The sequence below is a fragment of the Tarenaya hassleriana genome, unplaced genomic scaffold (genome assembly GCF_000463585.1).
Source record: "Tarenaya hassleriana unplaced genomic scaffold, ASM46358v1 Cleome36, whole genome shotgun sequence".
Lineage (NCBI taxonomy): Eukaryota > Viridiplantae > Streptophyta > Magnoliopsida > Brassicales > Cleomaceae > Tarenaya > Tarenaya hassleriana.
The window spans coordinates 427,652-445,053 of NW_010966665.1; the positions used below are offsets into that span (position 1 = coordinate 427,652).

Here is a 17,402-nt window from a genome sequence, read left to right on the forward strand (position 1 = left end):
ATTAAATTACCATCAAATATATAAATTGTTTAAAAAACAATCATTTTACCTTAAATTTATTATAAAACAAAATTAAAATATTAATTTTAATAAAAGGTTCATCAACTATCTAAATTACTAAAAAAATTAATTTTATTATAAAAATTTATAAAAATTTGAACAAAATAAATAACTAAATTATACAATTCTAAAAATCATAAAAAAATATAAATGGGACTAAGATCCGTATTTCACATAAGAATGAGTTGTTATTCAACGTTGTAGCAACGGCTGCCCGTTATAAATTTGCCACTGATATCCGTTGAAATTTCCGTTAGAATAATGTCACGTATTTCCAACGGCATTAGCCACAGACATCAGTTTACTTCTGTTTGAGGAAATGTCGAAAACCCACAATTTAGACCCGAGTCGTTACGCATCCATTTTGGTAAAATTGTCCCCTGCAGCCTGCAGATATTTACCTGATCGACGAACTAAATTATACAATTCTAAGAGTCATAAAAAAATATAATATTTATTTAAATTTATCATATTATAATATTTAAAATTTCTATAAATATTTATAAAAATCACCCTTTATATAATAAATTTATATATAATTATTGTATTTAAAACAAAGTATATTTTATATATTTTATTGATGGTAAATATTATATTTAAATTCTATCATATATTAATTTTTGAGATAGTCTACTTTTTTATAAAAATTTAGTAATTGAAATATAATATAGTGTATAATTACATATAAATTAATTATATAAAAAATAACATATTTATAAATATCATCCCTTTATAATAAATTTGTATATAAATATTACTCTTAAAATTAAATATATTTCATTTATTGTAATTCGATTACTATTGAAATTTAGTAATTAATTTGTATACAAATTTAAAATTTATAAATTTCTATATTTACGATGAAAAAAAAAATATACTTAATTTTAAGTGTAATAACTTGATTCCATGGTTACAAGTTATTAGGCCCAAACCCAAAAAAAAGCATACATATTATTTACTATATATATATCTTTCTTATATATCTATATATCTATATCTATCTATATATATAAAAGTAGAGTAGAATCATATGGGAGTGACACGTGTCATACTTACAAGAAATTAATGCAAATGGTCTACTAATTTATAATGTGTAAATCTTTGAAACGTGGTGTTCTCAACTTTTATTAATGCATATTAAATTTAGTCAATAGATAGTGTTCCTTTCATTGAAAAAGAATGAGTTCAATTAATAAACTCTAAACTATAAATGGTGCTTATGTGCTCTAAACGTTCGTATCAGCAATACAACTATCAACCGATTATATATTTTGGTGTTGAAAAGTGCTTGAAATCAAAGGTCTACTCCTACAAGTTCAGGTTTGCAATCCGATTTTAATTTGTTCTGTAATTTTTCTTTTGATTCTATATTTTTTTTTTGTTTTTTCCAGTATTTTGATTGTGTATTTCGTTTTTGATAAGGGGTCAACATTAATCTTTGGTAACTATTACATCCGTGATAGTTTTATAGATATAGAGTTTTCCCTGTCTTACATATGAATTCAAGAATTCAAGAGATCTTTTGAAAATTCAAAACTGAATTTGAATTTCATGTTTTACAGTAAATTTAGGAAAATGTTGAAAATGAAACTGAATTATCATATATACGTAATCAAGAAAAACTTTTTTAAAATGTCGTAAATTAATAATCATTTTTTAGCAATAAGTTCTTAAGAAATTCTGCAAAAAAAAACATAATATACCAATCGAAAGATTTATTTGAATAAAGATTTATTTGAATAATGTGATATGGAAGTTTCAAAATTCTGGAAAATAGCTTCATATGTTATTTAAAACTCTTGGTATATCTTTTAATTCAGCCGTAGAATAATAACAATAATATTATATTATATTATATTATTATTATTATAGTTTTTTGTTTGGGTTTTTTTTTATGAATGTAATATTTTTCTAAAAAAATTTTTTTATTAGTTTCCTATAGAATTTGGATCAGATTATTTTAATTTTTAAAAAAATCATATCCCACCTATTTTAAATCAGATTTAATTTATATATATAATGTATAATTATATTTGTTTCTATGCAATTTTGTTCTTAACGTTGAATTCAAATAATGGTAAATAAAATTTTTTATTTAAAACAACTTGCACAAATTGGATTTATTTTTTTTCTATAATTAAATCCATACTTAAAATTTCAGACATATAAGTATGTGAATATGTTTATGAAAAAAAGATTGATGGATACTTTTATAACTTTGTAATCTAATATTGTTATGAGAATCCTTATAGAATAAATAAGGTATATTTATAAGAATTTAATGCAAAAAAACTTCTATGTAAACGTACTTTATTTTTTGTTAACTGTTTGTTTTTTATATTTGATTAGTAGTATTTTTCTGAATTTACTTTGATAACAATGAAGATTAATCAGCCAAATATATCATTTGGTTAGTGTTATCAATTTGTTAAATGTAAGAAAACATAACATTTTATTGGTACCAAAACATATATTTAATTTTTTTTTATATTTATATCAATATATATTATATATGTTTATATATAGAAGTAAAAAAAATTGTTTTTGTTTACCGACTTTTGTTTAACATGTTTGTTATATATATATATATATATAATTTTATTTTTTGATTTAAGTTTACTAACAATGAATCACATGTTATATAGTTATTATTCTACACATCTATATATATAAGTTATTTAGAACAATTTGGTGGATCAACCTAAACATCACTTATGTTGCATTTTGTTAAATTTTTATTAATTTATATAAAATATAATATTTATCTGCTAATCATATTTTTTATATTTTAAATATGATAGCCCACCAATTTTTGTGTGTAAATACATATATTATTTCATTCAACGATTGCCTAATTCATATAAATATAATGAATAAATATACTATATTGCAAATAATGTTGTTATTGATCAAATAAAATTTATTGTATGAATATAAAAATCAGATGCATCCAGTGATATCAACCTATGTAGGATTGGATCAGATGAGTATACATCATAATTATCGGTGCATTATGGTCAGATTTCTATGAATATGGGATGAACGAAATCCTTTCAATGAGAATAGGTTCAATGACATCGGATTCTTATTAATTGATGAAAATGTACGTTCTAATTAATATTGATTTTATTGATTTTCTTATACTATGTTTATTAAAAATCTAATCTTTTCTACTTATAATGTTGCAGGAAAATGTTGTTGAAGGAAAAATATTTGAGGATCATGCAGAAAATTTTAAAAATATAATAAACGAGAGAGATATATTTTTAATCAGATTTTTCAAGATTCTACCAAATAAATATATATACAAATTAACGAACAGTAAATTTCTTATTTATTTTACAGAATATACAACTATTGAAAAAGTTGTTGTAACTACTTATAATATTGCCAAAGAAAGATTTCGAATATGTTTATACGATGATTTGTTGGCGTTAACAAACGAAAAACACGATCTACCAGGTATGTGATAATATAAAAAAACCAAAAAGAAAATATTGGATCTTATAATTAATATATTCTCTAATGTTGTAGATATTATTGGAGTTTTAGTCGTAATACAAGGATCAAATTTACAAATATCGTCGTCAACTCAGAAAATTATTCTTCGTTTATTATTGGAAGAGTAAGTTTTCAAATTTTATTTACACTGCAAAAAATATCATTTTATAAAATTTTAACTAAATTAGTTTTATACAAACTAACATATAATTTCAATTTAAAAACCAGCAACAATATCGTCAAGCTTTCTGTATGGGATGATCTCGCTGCAGAACTCCGTTCACAAATTCATAGATTGAATGTCAGAAGTATCGCAGTCATTACGGGTGTAAATCCAAAGATTATTCACGGTAATTATTTAACACAAATTAATTTCTAAATATTTGATAGATTAATATTTAAAAACCATTATTATTGTTATATTGAGTTTACTAATACATTTTATGTATCATGTGTTCTATCACTCAACACATCAACATCTACAAAGATTTACATAGATGAAAAATTGAACATTATCAAAAATTTCCGTTTAAGGTAAATAAATTATATCATCCTTGAAAAAAATCTATATTTATAATATTTACCAAAATAATTTTTATTATTACCTAATAACTGAATTTTTGGCAGACATTGAAGAAAGTCACACCAGTACTAAAGACAACCATAATAAATCAGTTACAGTGAAATGGTAAAATATCTATGCAGTAATAACAATATTCTGTCATTGATTTAATTCTGTTTGCAAAAAAAAATATAATAATATTTTTATATTATTAAAGTTTTCTATTTATATTTAGTTCAACTCAAACAACTTATCTTAGTTTTTGCTACAATCATAATAATAAATTAAATACAAATATAAACATCAAGTATTTCATATCATACTACAACTCAAAATCATCATAAAATCATTACAATCAACCAAACCAATTGATTTAATAAGAACAAAAAAATATTCAATTTTAATTTATTGACGTGGATGTTCACGTAGTAAATTTTAATTATCTGTCCTATATTTACTTATCACAATTCACCAAAATTTAACGTCATTGGAGATGGTGTAGAAAATTGTTAAACATTTTGAGATTTGAGATTTCAAATCTGTACGATACACGTAGATTATTATCTAGATTAAAAATAAAGACTTAAAGATAAAACCGATCAACAAAATATAAAAAATGATAAGAGAAACATATAAAGAAAGAAATTAGTGGTAAAAATATTACGGATATCTACAAATTTTATAAAATTTATGAATAAATTATATTTTGTTAATTATAGAATAGGATATAATATCTCATATTATTATATTTAGATTCATCCTTATCATCTTATTATTTTCACACTATGACAAAAAAATATTTTAATAGAATAATTTAAATGATAAATTTAAAACAAAATTTATTATATTTAATTTTAAATATAAAAAATTATTTAAATTCGTAAATATTCAGTCCGCGCGATTCGCGCGGGGTATTACCTAGTTATCTATATAAAAGTAGAGTTATTCTTGAGAGAGTGACAGGTGTCCCCTATTATTAGTAATAAAAATATTTTTTCTATCATTTAATTAATATATTGATTTGAATCTAAGTTACGGAGATTAGTATAGTGTATTCAATATTATGCATTAACACAAAGTTCAAGGAGTCAAACTAACGGAGAGGATGAATCGAAAATATAATTATTCATAGAAGTTTGTAATATTTGTTATTCAATGTACGACACTTTAATATTGTCTTAGGTTAAAAAAAAATCTTTGAGATATTTAAGGTCTTTTTATTAGTTTAAGAGGTTGTGGAGACAACTCTAGAAACATCTTCTATCGTCATTGATGTAGGATCCTCTTTGAAAAAATTGTTTCTTTTTTTTTCTTCCGATGAATCCAAGACGACTTTCTTTCTCACTCAACCTTCAATGGTGAAAGAGTCGACATAACTGTCAAATTCATTAGATATTAGATTGTAAGAATTAGTGATTCAAAATTCAACTATTAAACTAAATTTATAAAAAAAATATTATATTATATACAAGTGCAAAAGAAAATGTATACCAAGATGTGCAAACTATACCATTGGTTCAATGCAAGTATACTATTATAAATTATTTATATATATATATATATATATATTCTGATATAAATAATATTTAGTTACAAAACTATTGCATCTACCAAACAATTCTAAAAATATACTTATTTCTCTTATTATTTAGATACTCGTTTTAATGATTTGATTTTATAAAAAAAATTATATTTCTGGATAAGAAAACTCAATCCCGATTATAAAGAATTTCCGATCAAACAAAGTAGATAACAATTTTAAAAAATTAGAAAAGATAAATCGTGTAAAGGTATGTTAGGTGCTCATGAGTTTTTTTTTAAACCGAGACTTATCGTTCATATTTTAAAATACATACTCTAAATAAAGTATCATGCTTATTAAATCGTATGAGACGATAATAGATGTGATATGCATGAAGAACTCAGCCAACTTTTGTATCGCAAAATCAAAGAGGTTATGCCGAGTCGTGAAAAATTAAATAAGACAAATAGATGATAAGAAACAAATTTAATAAAATGTATGTCAAATTAAATCAAAATATCTAACTATCACAAAATCTTAATTTTTAATTTTTAGGATAAACGTGGCTAAATCTTAATTTATAAAAAATATAATGTCTTACAAGATAACGAAACAAATGAAAGAGTTACATGAATAGTATTATATCTTATGAATTTGGTTTAATTAAATAAATATTTCTAAATTTTAAATATTTATAAGATTATATAAATTTAATATTATACCAATATTTTAAAAATGTTTATTAAATTGAATAAATTATTATCGTATTACTAATATCAACTAAATTTATATTATTGTTTAATACTATATTTTCTAAACTACCAAAAAATTTACACCATGGGCGGATCCAGTATATTAACAGTGGGATCATGTGTCCCCATTCCTAAATTTATTTTTTATTCTAAAATTTCTAATTTTTTTTGATAAAATGGTTAAATATCCCAAATAAATTTAAATTTGTATCTAAAAAATTATGTTAAATTTACTAATATCCTCAATTATAAAAAATTTTAGGTCTGCTACTGGATACCACTCGATTTACACAAAAGGTAACTCTTTTATAAAGTCATAAAATTTAATAAAATTTTATTCCAATATTCTGTATTTTAATCTTTTATTATATATTATAACCCATCAATATAAATATATTGTTCATCACTACTTTTGAAAAAAAAGACATCACCTCATTATCGGAATATTTTAAGAAAAAATCATTTTGATTTAATAATATAAATTATAAATTTAAAAATAAAATATATTATATTTAAATTTAAAATTAAATAAAATTATTTAATATATATATATATATATATATATATATATTTAATCTACACGATGCACGCGGGTTATTACCTAGTATATATAACATGATCATAATATATCACATTTAATTCATAATCCACCACATAAAGGATTTGGTGGCTATAATTAATGAATTTTCGTCTGAAAAAAAAAAGAGACAATGGATTCCTTTTATTTTTCTTGATTAGAATTTTTTTTTTCTGCCACGTTTAAAAACATAACATTCTATCCAAAACCATTTATTAATTTATCCTAACAAAATGATACATTCGTACTCTTTAGTCTTTAAAAAAAATGAACGTATTTTTTTTTATTATGAGACCAAAATGTAAAAAAAAACACCCAAGGAATGTTGCGAGAGTGGTCAAAAGAACGAAAATAAATATTTTATTTGCCATTGTCTGGTCCAAAATTTCGACACGTCGAACTTATTTTATATGGAAATTGAATAGTAAAACTATGTGTATATTTCAGGCACAATTAAACAATATGCTATTCTATTAGATGACGAATAAAAGTTATTGAATTAAAGTATAATATTGCTATTTCTGTTTATCACTTAATACATAGTATAACATACAGGTTAACATTAAAATATTTCGAGAATAACGGCCAGGATTTGTATTTCATAAGAGCAAAATTTATATACAAATATGTATCTTTTACCAAAAAAATAGTGTATGTATGATATTTTATAAAATTTTATAATACAATACAAGATTATAATATAGTAATAATTATACCTAATATTTATAAATATTTTGAATGGAAAATCATGTATATTCGATTCAAACCGCTTATTATTTGTTAAAATATTTTCTTATGGATCAATAATCAGTATCCTTAGATTTACTTAAAAATAACCTAATTAAGCCTATTGCATATAGTTTTGGCATATATACTATAAAAGTTTAATTAATTATATTTATAGAAACTAATTCTCTCTTTGCAAAAATTCTAAAGCCTCGATATTCATCACACGATCAATTATCTACTACTACTACTAGGGCCGTCTAATGGGCGGTACAATTCGGTGCGATCGTACAGGGCCCCTAAAATTGGAGGGCCTCAAATTTTTATTTATTTATTATAAAAAATATTATATATAAGTAAATTATGTAATAAATAAATACAAATCTTCAAAAATATAAAATATATATCATTTAATTATAGTTATAATAAAATATTAATTAATAAAATTTTAAATTATTTACTTGATTTATTTTAAATTTTAGTATTAATAAAAATAAAAAATTTAAATTATATATTTTTTTATCTAATCTTAAATAAAATATAAATATAACAATATTCAATAATGATTTAATTGACTTAAATATTAAAGAGAACTAAATATTATTTACATACATTACTATTTAATATAATTTATAATTTAACTTTAAAATTTTTATCATATAAAATTTACAATTTAAATATTTTAAATTTTAAATTAAATATTATGTACAGGGCCCTAAAATCATTGAGACGGCCCTGAGTACTATTACTAATTATTATTATTATTATGAAAATCAACAACTCCAACAATATCCCAACCTGCTCTTATTGTCCACATCCCGTTGGTGTCTATCCATGACGGCCAAAACATTCACGCTTCAAACATCATCCTATTCTCCTTTAAATTTCTAACCATATCTCCCTCTCCTCTTCATGATCCGAAATGAATAACTTCGAAATCGATCATAATCAACCTTCAGGTAATTTGTTGTCACTTCCCAAATAATCTGTTGGTTTTTTTTATTATACGAGATTAAATAACCGTTATTTGATTCTGAAAATGGTTGAGATATTATTATTTATCGGCGATTTTATCACTATTTTTCGCGGCAGTGAATAACCCTTTACCGGAGAAACCACCGGCGCCGGAGCCCTATACAACTCCACCGCCGGTTGGTTATCCGACCAGAGACACCGCCTTTGATAATCCTCCGGTGGAGACGAAGTCCAAGGGTGATGGGTTCTGGAAAGGATGGTAATCTATTCCTTTTTTCCCGTTACATAATTATTTTGCCCGTTATTACAAATATAAGTTTTCCATATATATAAATGTAATTTTGAATTTTATCCAAAATTTGAATATAAAAAAATTAAAGGTTGGTTTGGGTTGGATGGTTCAATATCTCCATCCATTAAATAAAGATTCGGGTCCGGACCCTATTTCAATGATCAGTCATTTATTTTGTGCGTTCATAAAAAAAAATGAACGGAGATTAGTTTGAATATATAAGAATTAAAGATCTCGTTTTATAGTTGAACGATATTTAAAACGATTCGTCGTCAATAAATTTATAAAAAAAAAATACATAAAGAAAATCGACATGGCAAATATATATGTAAGGTGATTATAATTTGTATTAGAGTTAGTTCAACAGAAATAACGAACTCTGTTAGCATACACACAATTGTATAAGTGTGTATGTATAGTTGATATTGTATTTAAAGTAAAGCTCCTGTACATTGAAAGGTTAAGTTCGAATATACAGAAATTGTTCATTCTCTCTCTTGATTTTGTTTCTCTCTCTAAATCAGGAAATTTCAATCTTTGAGCGTGATATGGTATCAGAGCGAGTATCGATTCACGATTCTTCGCTTCGATTGATTTTCTCTTCCTCTGCTTGATCGTTTCATCGATTGAGTTTGAGTGTTTTTTCTTTTCCGGCGATTTTCCTGGAAAATTTCATCGCAGAAGATGGCTGAGTCATCTTCAGATGTTCGTTCTTCCACCGATGTTCGATCTTCGGTTGATTCTTATGATAATGTCTATTATCTGAGTTCGAATGATCATATGAGCTTGCAACTTGTATCTGATCGGTTATCTGGACCGGAAGATTACAATTCTTGGAGCATTTCAGTTCTTTTGGCTCTGGAAGGTCGCAACAAGACTGGTTACATTGATGGAACCCTTGCTAAACCTCCAGATTCAGATCCAAATCAGCGATTGTGGCTTCGTAACAATGCTGTGGTAAAATCTTGGCTTGTCAACTCTGTCTCCAAGTCAATCTCGCCTAGACTTTTGTTCATGAAAACCGCAAAAGAGATATGGTTGAATCTTGCTAAACAATATCGGCAGAACAACATACCTCGTTTGTTTGGAATTCGAAAGCAAATGCAGAATCTGAAGCAAGGCTCAATGGATGTGTCTACTTTCTACACCAAGATGCTTACAGTTTGGGAAGAAGTCAAGTCTATTGATGAAAATCCACGATGTGAATGTGGAAAATGCACCTGCCAAGTCGATCAAAGATGGTATGATCGCTTTGAAAGGAACTTTGTTATTGACTTTCTCTATGCTCTGAATGAGGTTCATGACAATGTTCGGGAGAAGATCATGATGCTAGATCCTTTCCCTGATCTCGATAAGACATTCAATTTGGTTACTCAGAACGAGCAACAGAACTTACTCAAGTCAGCACCTTCTTCAGAAACTCATGTTTTCCAGACTTCAGCAGAAGCAGATAACACTATTGCAGCGGTTTCGGGTGGAAATTACAAAAACAGGCAGCGACCTCTCTGCACTCATTGCAACCTCTATGGTCATACTGTACAAAAGTGCTACAAATTGCATGGATACCCACCGGGATATCGTCCATCATCTACAAAGCCATCTCAAAACAACAATGCACCACAAGCTACAAATTACAAGACTGGATACAGTCAATACGGACCAAAGCCTCCTCCTTTACAACACAAAGGCTTGATTGCATCAGTTCAGACAAGTGCTACTGAAATATCTCCGCAATCAGTTCTTAGTGAGATGTCCCCTGATCAACTACGTGAATTACAACAACAAATCAGTGAACAGCTGAGAAGTGCTAACTCAGTTGCCACACCAGTCATCACTCCACAAGGAGCACCAGATCAGACATCTCTCAGCACTGGTAACACTTCAACTTTTGACATATGTTCTTCTATTTTACAGAATAATGTTCTTGGTTCTGCAACTTGGATTGTTGACTCTGGTGCGTCAATTCATGTTTGCTCCAACCAATCTTTGTTCTGTCAAATTAGAAGTATTACACCAGTTTTGGTCAATTTGCCAAACGGTGAAAGTATTACGATAGTAACTGCTGGAACAGTCAGGCTCAACAAGCACATTACTCTTTCTAATGTGTTGTATATTCCTTCATTTCGGTTTAACTTGATCAGTGTCAATACTCTGATCAAGGATACTGATTATTCTGTTCTTTTTACCTCTGACTCCTGTCTTATACAGGATTCTTCTCGGGGTTGGATGATTGGGAGGGCTAATCTCCAACAAAACCTCTATATCATTGACCATACCTTCATACCAACACCATACTCTACCTTTCATTGCAATGCTGTTATACCAGACACAAAACTGTGGCATCATCGCCTCGGGCATCCTTCCATTTCCAGAATAAAAACACTTTCCTCGGAGTTGTCTCTTACCAAATGTACAGACTTATCACATTGTGAAACCTGTCATTTGGCAAAGCAGCGACGTTTACCTTTTGTTTCTCACAATAATGTCTCAGACAGTCCTTTTGATCTTTTACACCTAGACATTTGGGGTCCTTTTGCTGTTCATTCTGTTGAGGGATATAGATATTTCTTAACCGTTGTAGATGACTGTTCTAGAGCTACTTGGATATACTTACTGCGTAATAAAAGTGAAGTGTTGCAAGTGTTTCCAAATTTTGTTGCCTTTGTTGAGAAACAGTATCAGAAATCTGTCAAAGCAATCAGATCCGACAATGCACCAGAATTGGCATTCACAGAACTATGTCAACAACAAGGCATTATGCATTACTTCTCCTGTGCCTACACTCCTCAGCAGAACTCGGTGGTGGAGCGCAAGCATCAACACATTCTGAATGTAGCGAGAGCTTTAATGTTTCAGTCCAAGATACCTCTGGTCTACTGGAGTGATTGTGTAAAGACAGCTGTATACCTCATCAACCGGATTCCATCATCTATATTACAACAGAAGACCCCTTATGAAGTTCTCACAGGTACCTTACCTGATTATTCACATCTACGTTCATTTGGATGTTTATGCTATAGTTCAACTCATGATGGAGCTCGACATAAATTCTCTGTTAGAGCTAAGCCTGCTGTATTCATTGGTTATCAGCCAGGATACAAAGGATATAAACTGCTAGACACAAAAACCAACCAAACCTATATTTCCAGACATGTGGAATTTCATGAAACCATATATCCGTTTCATTCTAATCCTACAGATTCTTCTAATGAATCTGTCACCCAAATCTTTCCCTCTGTTATATTACCTATGCCCATTCCAGATATTTCTAGTCCTGAACCTGAGCCATTACCAGTTGATTCTTTACCATCTCTTCCACATATTCAACCTCAAGACACGGAAGTTGATTTACAGCTATCAGTATCTGAACCTGCTCTGGAAGGTCGCAACAAGACTGGTTACATTGATGGAACCCTTGCTAAACCTCCAGATTCAGATCCAAATCAGCGATTGTGGCTTCGTAACAATGCTGTGGTAAAATCTTGGCTTTTTCCCACACTATCGAGATTTTATTCTTAACCTGGACCATGAAACAGAACCCAAATCCTTCAAAGAAGCAGTTGTATCTGAAAATTGGCAGCAAGCAATGAATACAGAAGTTAAAGCTCTAATAGAGAATGGCACCTGGTCTATAGTCTCATTACCTCCTACAAAACAACCTGTTGGATGTAAATGGGTCTATAAGATCAAGCGCAAACCAGATGGAAGCATTGAGAGATATAAGGCCAGACTCGTCGCAAAAGGGTATACACAGCAAGAAGGGGTTGATTACACTGATACGTTTTCTCCAGTAGCGAAATTGGTGACGGTTAAGTTGGTATTAGCTCTTGCTGCAGCACAGAAATGGAGTTTAACTCAGATGGATGTAACAAACGCTTTCCTACATGGAGACTTAGAAGAAGATATATACATGCAACTACCTCCAGGTTATACACCACATAATGGCGAAGCATTGCCAAACAGAGCTGTCTGCAAGTTACAAAAGTCACTGTATGGCTTAAAACAAGCCTCGAGACAATGGTACACAAAGTTCTCTTCAGTTTTGATCTCTAATGATTTCAAACAATCTCAGGCGGATAACACTCTGTTTGTGAGAAAAAGAGGAAGCAGCTTTGTTGCACTCCTGGTGTATGTCGACGATATCATCATTGCAAGCAACAATGATGAAGCTGTAGCAGATTTGAAGAAACTCCTAAATACACATTTCAACATCAAAGATCTAGGCCCTTTGAAGTATTTCCTGGGTTTAGAGATTGCAAGAACTGAAGCAGGTATCTCTCTATGCCAAAGGAAATATTGTTTAGAGCTTCTTGACAGTGTTGGTCTATCTGGTTGCAAGTCTGTTTCTGTTCCTATGGAACCAAATTTGCACATCAGTACAGAATCGGGAAGCTTGCTATCTGATTCTACAGCATACAGGGCATTGATAGGAAGATTGCTTTACCTCACAATTACAAGGCCAGATATAACCTTTGCAGTTCACAGACTAAGTCAGTTTTTATCAAAGCCAACAGAGGATCATTTACGGGCTGCACACAGAATCATTCGATATCTCAAGAATGATCCTGGACAAGGTCTATTCTATTCGGCAAAGTCAGAATTGAGGTTGAATGCATTCTCAGACGCAGATTGGGCCACTTGCCCTGATACACGAAGGTCGATTACAGGGTATTGCGTCTTTCTCGGAGATTCCTTGATATCCTGGAAATCAAAGAAGCAACAAACAGTGTCTAGAAGTTCAACAGAAGCGGAATACAGAGCTCTAGCTAACACTACATGCGAAGTTGTCTGGTTGGATAATCTGCTTCGAGATTTGCAGATTCCTGTTCAAAGACCAGTAAATCTGTTCTGTGACAACAAATCTGCAATCTACATATCATCAAATTCAGCTTTTCATGAAAGGACCAAACATATTGAATTAGACTGTCATCTAGTTCGGGAGAAGATTCAAGATGGGCTGATCCGAACGATGCATGTTAAGTCGATCAATCAACTTGCAGATCTGTTAACAAAGCCTCTGTCTCCAGCTCTGTTCAAGTCTTTGGTTGATAGATTGAATTTGTCAAGTTTATTTCATCCTCAAGGAAGAAATAAACTTGAGGGGAGCATATTAGAGTTAGTTCAACAGAAATAACGAACTCTGTTAGCATACACACAATTGTATAAGTGTGTATGTATAGTTGATATTGTATTTAAAGTAAAGCTCCTGTACATTGAAAGGTTAAGTTCGAATATACAGAAATTGTTCATTCTCTCTCTTGATTTTGTTTCTCTCTCTAAATCAGGAAATTTCAATCTTTGAGCGTGATAATTTGTTTCTTTTTTTTTTTGTTGGTGCCATGTTTTTTACAGTTGTGCTGGGTTATGCTGCTGTTGTCTCCTGGATGCATGCTTCTGAAGCTTTGGATTCCACGACGCCGTTCATGTTCTGTTGTTTTTCACACCTTTGTCATGTTTTTTTTTTGTGGAATTATATTGTTGTAATGTTTTAATTAATTAAATACCCCTCTCTATTTGCTGTAATGAACTATTATTTTATAAAAAGTACCCTTGATGTCAATCCGATGTGTCCTTCTTATAGTTTTAGCTTTGTTTTTCCTCAGTTTTTTAGAAGGTATAAACATAAGGCATATATATCCTCCTCCATTAATTCATATTTTTTAATATTTAAACGAAATATTATTTAATTAAAGATAAAATTAAAAATTTTCTAAACAAATCATTTAAAAATTTTAAAACGATATACATTATATAATAAAAAAATATTTTTTAAATGATATCTATTAAGAAACGGAGAAAGGATTATATTTAATAAATTTTAAATTGTATAAAAGAAAATAAAGAATTAATAAGGGTAACAAAAAAAGATGATCGTAATTGATCATAGGGACATAAAAAAGGGCTTCATATGTAAAATAGGCCCATAAGACAATAGGGCTCAATTAAATCCATTTACCTTTATCTAGGGTTTCTGCGTCACAAATAAAATCCTCCATTCTCACTGAAGCAAGCCATTAGGGTTTTTTTTTTTGGCGGCCAGAGAGACGAATCGGAGAGATCTAAGAGGGAGAGAGATCGAAAATGGTGAAGTTCCTGAAGCAGAACAAGGCCGTGATCCTCCTTCAAGGTCGGTACGCCGGTAAGAAGGCGGTGATCGTTCGCTCCTTCGACGACGGTAACCGCGAGAGGCCGTACGGTCACTGCCTCGTCGCCGGCATCAAAAAGTACCCGGCGAAGGTGATCCGCAAGGACTCAGCGAAGAAGACTGCGAAGAAATCTAGGGTAAAGTGCTTTGTCAAGCTCGTGAACTACCAGCATCTGATGCCGACTCGTTACACACTCGATGTGGATCTGAAGGACGTTGTCTCCCTCGAGGCGCTGCAGTCCAAGGACAAGAAGGTAACTGCACTCAAGGAGGCCAAGGCCAGGCTCGAGGAGCGTTTTAAGACTGGCAAGAACAGGTGGTTCTTCACCAAGCTAAGGTTCTGAGAAAAAAAATATATGGATGTTGTGTCTTTTCTGGAGCGAAATGATCTTGGTTTTGTTGTTATGTTATCAATTTTACAGAGTACTTTTTAGTTATAGGGATTCGTGGAATTGATGGTGATCTCTATTTTTTTGTTTTGGTGAAGTCATTTCTTTGTTTGAAACCTCTTGATGGTTTTTCTTTACTCCAATGCACCTTGATGTTCTTCATATGCCACTTTATGCCTCCATGGTCACATAGTTCTTGCTGTCCGTAGATATCAATTGATGATAGCTGAAGTCGAATGTGGGAGAGAACCCTTTGTTTGGAAATTAGCTGAATTTTGCAGTGGGGAATCAGCTCTTGGTCTTTCTTTGAATCTTTGTCTTGAAGTCATACACCATTTTGTAGATCAGAAATTTCTATCCCTAGCCCATTCTTTGCGGCAGTTGTGTTCCAACGGCTTTGGCTACATTCTGTCATCTGCTTTGTCCCCACTGTGTTTATCTCATCTGAGTGATACATGTCCTGTTTCGGGTCGGTCTCTGGTCGTTTTGGGTGGCTTATGTTACCCCAAAAGTTTCAGCTTTTGGATTTACTTAGCTGATTGTGTAGGATGAGAGAGCGAGAGAGGGTGATCCATTAAGTCAAGACTGTAACAATGGAAGTCGATCTTCTAACACTCTTGCTTCTTGATCGCGTTCCTTGTTTATTAGGGTCACAGTATTGATTGGGAAATTGTGGCTTTGGCCGCAATTGTGGCTTCATCCTTTTAGCCGATAACGATCGATTCTTCATCCCTCTCAGAAGAGCTTGCAGCTTGTATACGAGACAAGAGTTACCTTTATAGAAGAAAGCCTTCAGAATCTCATACGACCCCCTTGATTCTCAATTACGGCCACACATGACATATAACAACCCAACAAAGAAGCCAATTCTTTTCCTAACCCGAAACAAAAATTGGTGAGAACCTTAGAATTGTGTAAATTTTAGAATTGTTGTGAATAAAGATGAAAACTTTATGAAATATCACCCAGTCCCGATCCCGACTTCAACAGATTCTCACCAAGACCTGAGCTTTTCTGTAGTCAACGATAAGATAGTAAGCTATGCCTCAATGAGAAGAGACAACCTTTTTTTTTTTGTAAGGGTGTCAATTAAGAAAATAAAACTATAGGGGCAAATTTTGAATTCATGATTAAAATGCGGGCCGATTGCGAGATAAATAATTAATTTGGATCAGCCCTTCAGCTTTGTAAAGTAACGGTTTAAAACCCTCGGAATTAAAAACCGAATCGGTTCAGGTTTATAAACAAAGGCCTAAAAATATTTGTCGTTTTCTCACCAGAAAAGCTGCCGAACCCTAACGGGGCCGGGTCATCTCGATTCCTCGACATTGCAAGCCTCTGATTTTCCTCAGTTTCTCTCCGCCCTTCTCCCGGTGGTCTTTCTCCGGCTGATTCCGTCGGCGATTTCTCCGGAACCGAAACGTGTGTACCGAAATTTTTCCTGTCTCACCGAACCGATTGCTCGATTTCCTAACCGGTCACGAGCTGCAGTACCGAAGGTTCTTCTCCTTCTTATTCTATGTATTTCGTGTTCTTACGGTTTTGAACGTGGTAACTTCGATTCTTAATTTTGAATTTGGTGCTTGGGTTTTAGAATTATTTCGTAAATTCGCGACTTTTGAGGCCAATCTGGTTATTATGTGGGAATTCCATGCTAATGTTGGTAACCATCGGAATTTGGCTTCGTTTCTGCAAAATTTGATAGATTTTTTGTGCTGCGGTTCCTTTCCCTTGTCGATCTCATATGATCATGTGAGGATCTAGGGCTTTTGTGCAAACTAGGTTGTGTTCTTGGAAAATGTCAGGCTCTGTACGATGACTTGTGATTGCTGTCGAAGAAATCCATTATGAGAACCTTATGGCCTTTCCAAATTCGAGCCGATGATAGCTCTCTTTTCTCT

The 17,402-nt window shown here is 30.7% G+C and overlaps 3 protein-coding genes across 4 annotated transcripts in view; all 3 read left to right on the forward strand.

Annotated features, from left to right (window-relative positions):
- The first annotated feature begins 8,518 nt into the window (after positions 1–8,518).
- LOC104822278 (cysteine-rich and transmembrane domain-containing protein A-like) lies at positions 8,519–14,408 on the forward strand. Its single transcript, XM_010553434.2, has 3 exons — positions 8,519–8,659; positions 8,793–8,934; positions 14,320–14,408. Exons 1-3 carry the CDS (start codon positions 8,623–8,625, stop codon positions 14,363–14,365), a joined length of 225 nt encoding a protein of 74 aa, XP_010551736.1. The 5' UTR covers positions 8,519–8,622; the 3' UTR covers positions 14,366–14,408.
- A 561-nt stretch (positions 14,409–14,969) lies between these two features.
- Positions 14,970–15,665, forward strand: LOC104822279 (60S ribosomal protein L27-3-like). Its single transcript, XM_010553435.1, has one exon. The coding sequence runs from the start codon at positions 15,049–15,051 to the stop codon at positions 15,454–15,456; it is 408 nt and encodes a 135-aa protein (XP_010551737.1). The 5' UTR covers positions 14,970–15,048; the 3' UTR covers positions 15,457–15,665.
- A 1,100-nt stretch (positions 15,666–16,765) lies between these two features.
- Positions 16,766–17,402, forward strand: part of LOC104822280 — a 4,623-nt gene continuing 3,986 nt past the window's right edge. Inside the window, exon 1 of one of the 2 annotated variants that reach the window (XR_002024533.1) lies at positions 16,766–17,000. The gene's annotated coding sequence lies outside the window, so the exon portion shown is untranslated. The remainder of the gene's footprint in view (positions 17,001–17,402) is intronic. The other variant, XM_010553436.2, reaches the window with a different exon arrangement.

Bases quoted from the DNA above. Each gene is read 5' to 3' on its own strand.
- LOC104822278 (XM_010553434.2), top strand. From the start codon at position 8,623: ATGAATAACTTCGAAATCGATCATAATCAACCTTCAG. The intron at 8,660-8,792 runs GTAATTTGTTGT...TTTTCGCGGCAG, and splicing joins CGATCATAATCAACCTTCAG to TGAATAACCCTTTACCGGAG. The intron at 8,935-14,319 runs GTAATCTATTCC...TGTTTTTTACAG, and splicing joins GATGGGTTCTGGAAAGGATG to TTGTGCTGGGTTATGCTGCT.
- LOC104822279 (XM_010553435.1), top strand. From the start codon at position 15,049: ATGGTGAAGTTCCTGAAGCAGAACAAGGCCGTGATCCTCCTTCAAGGT.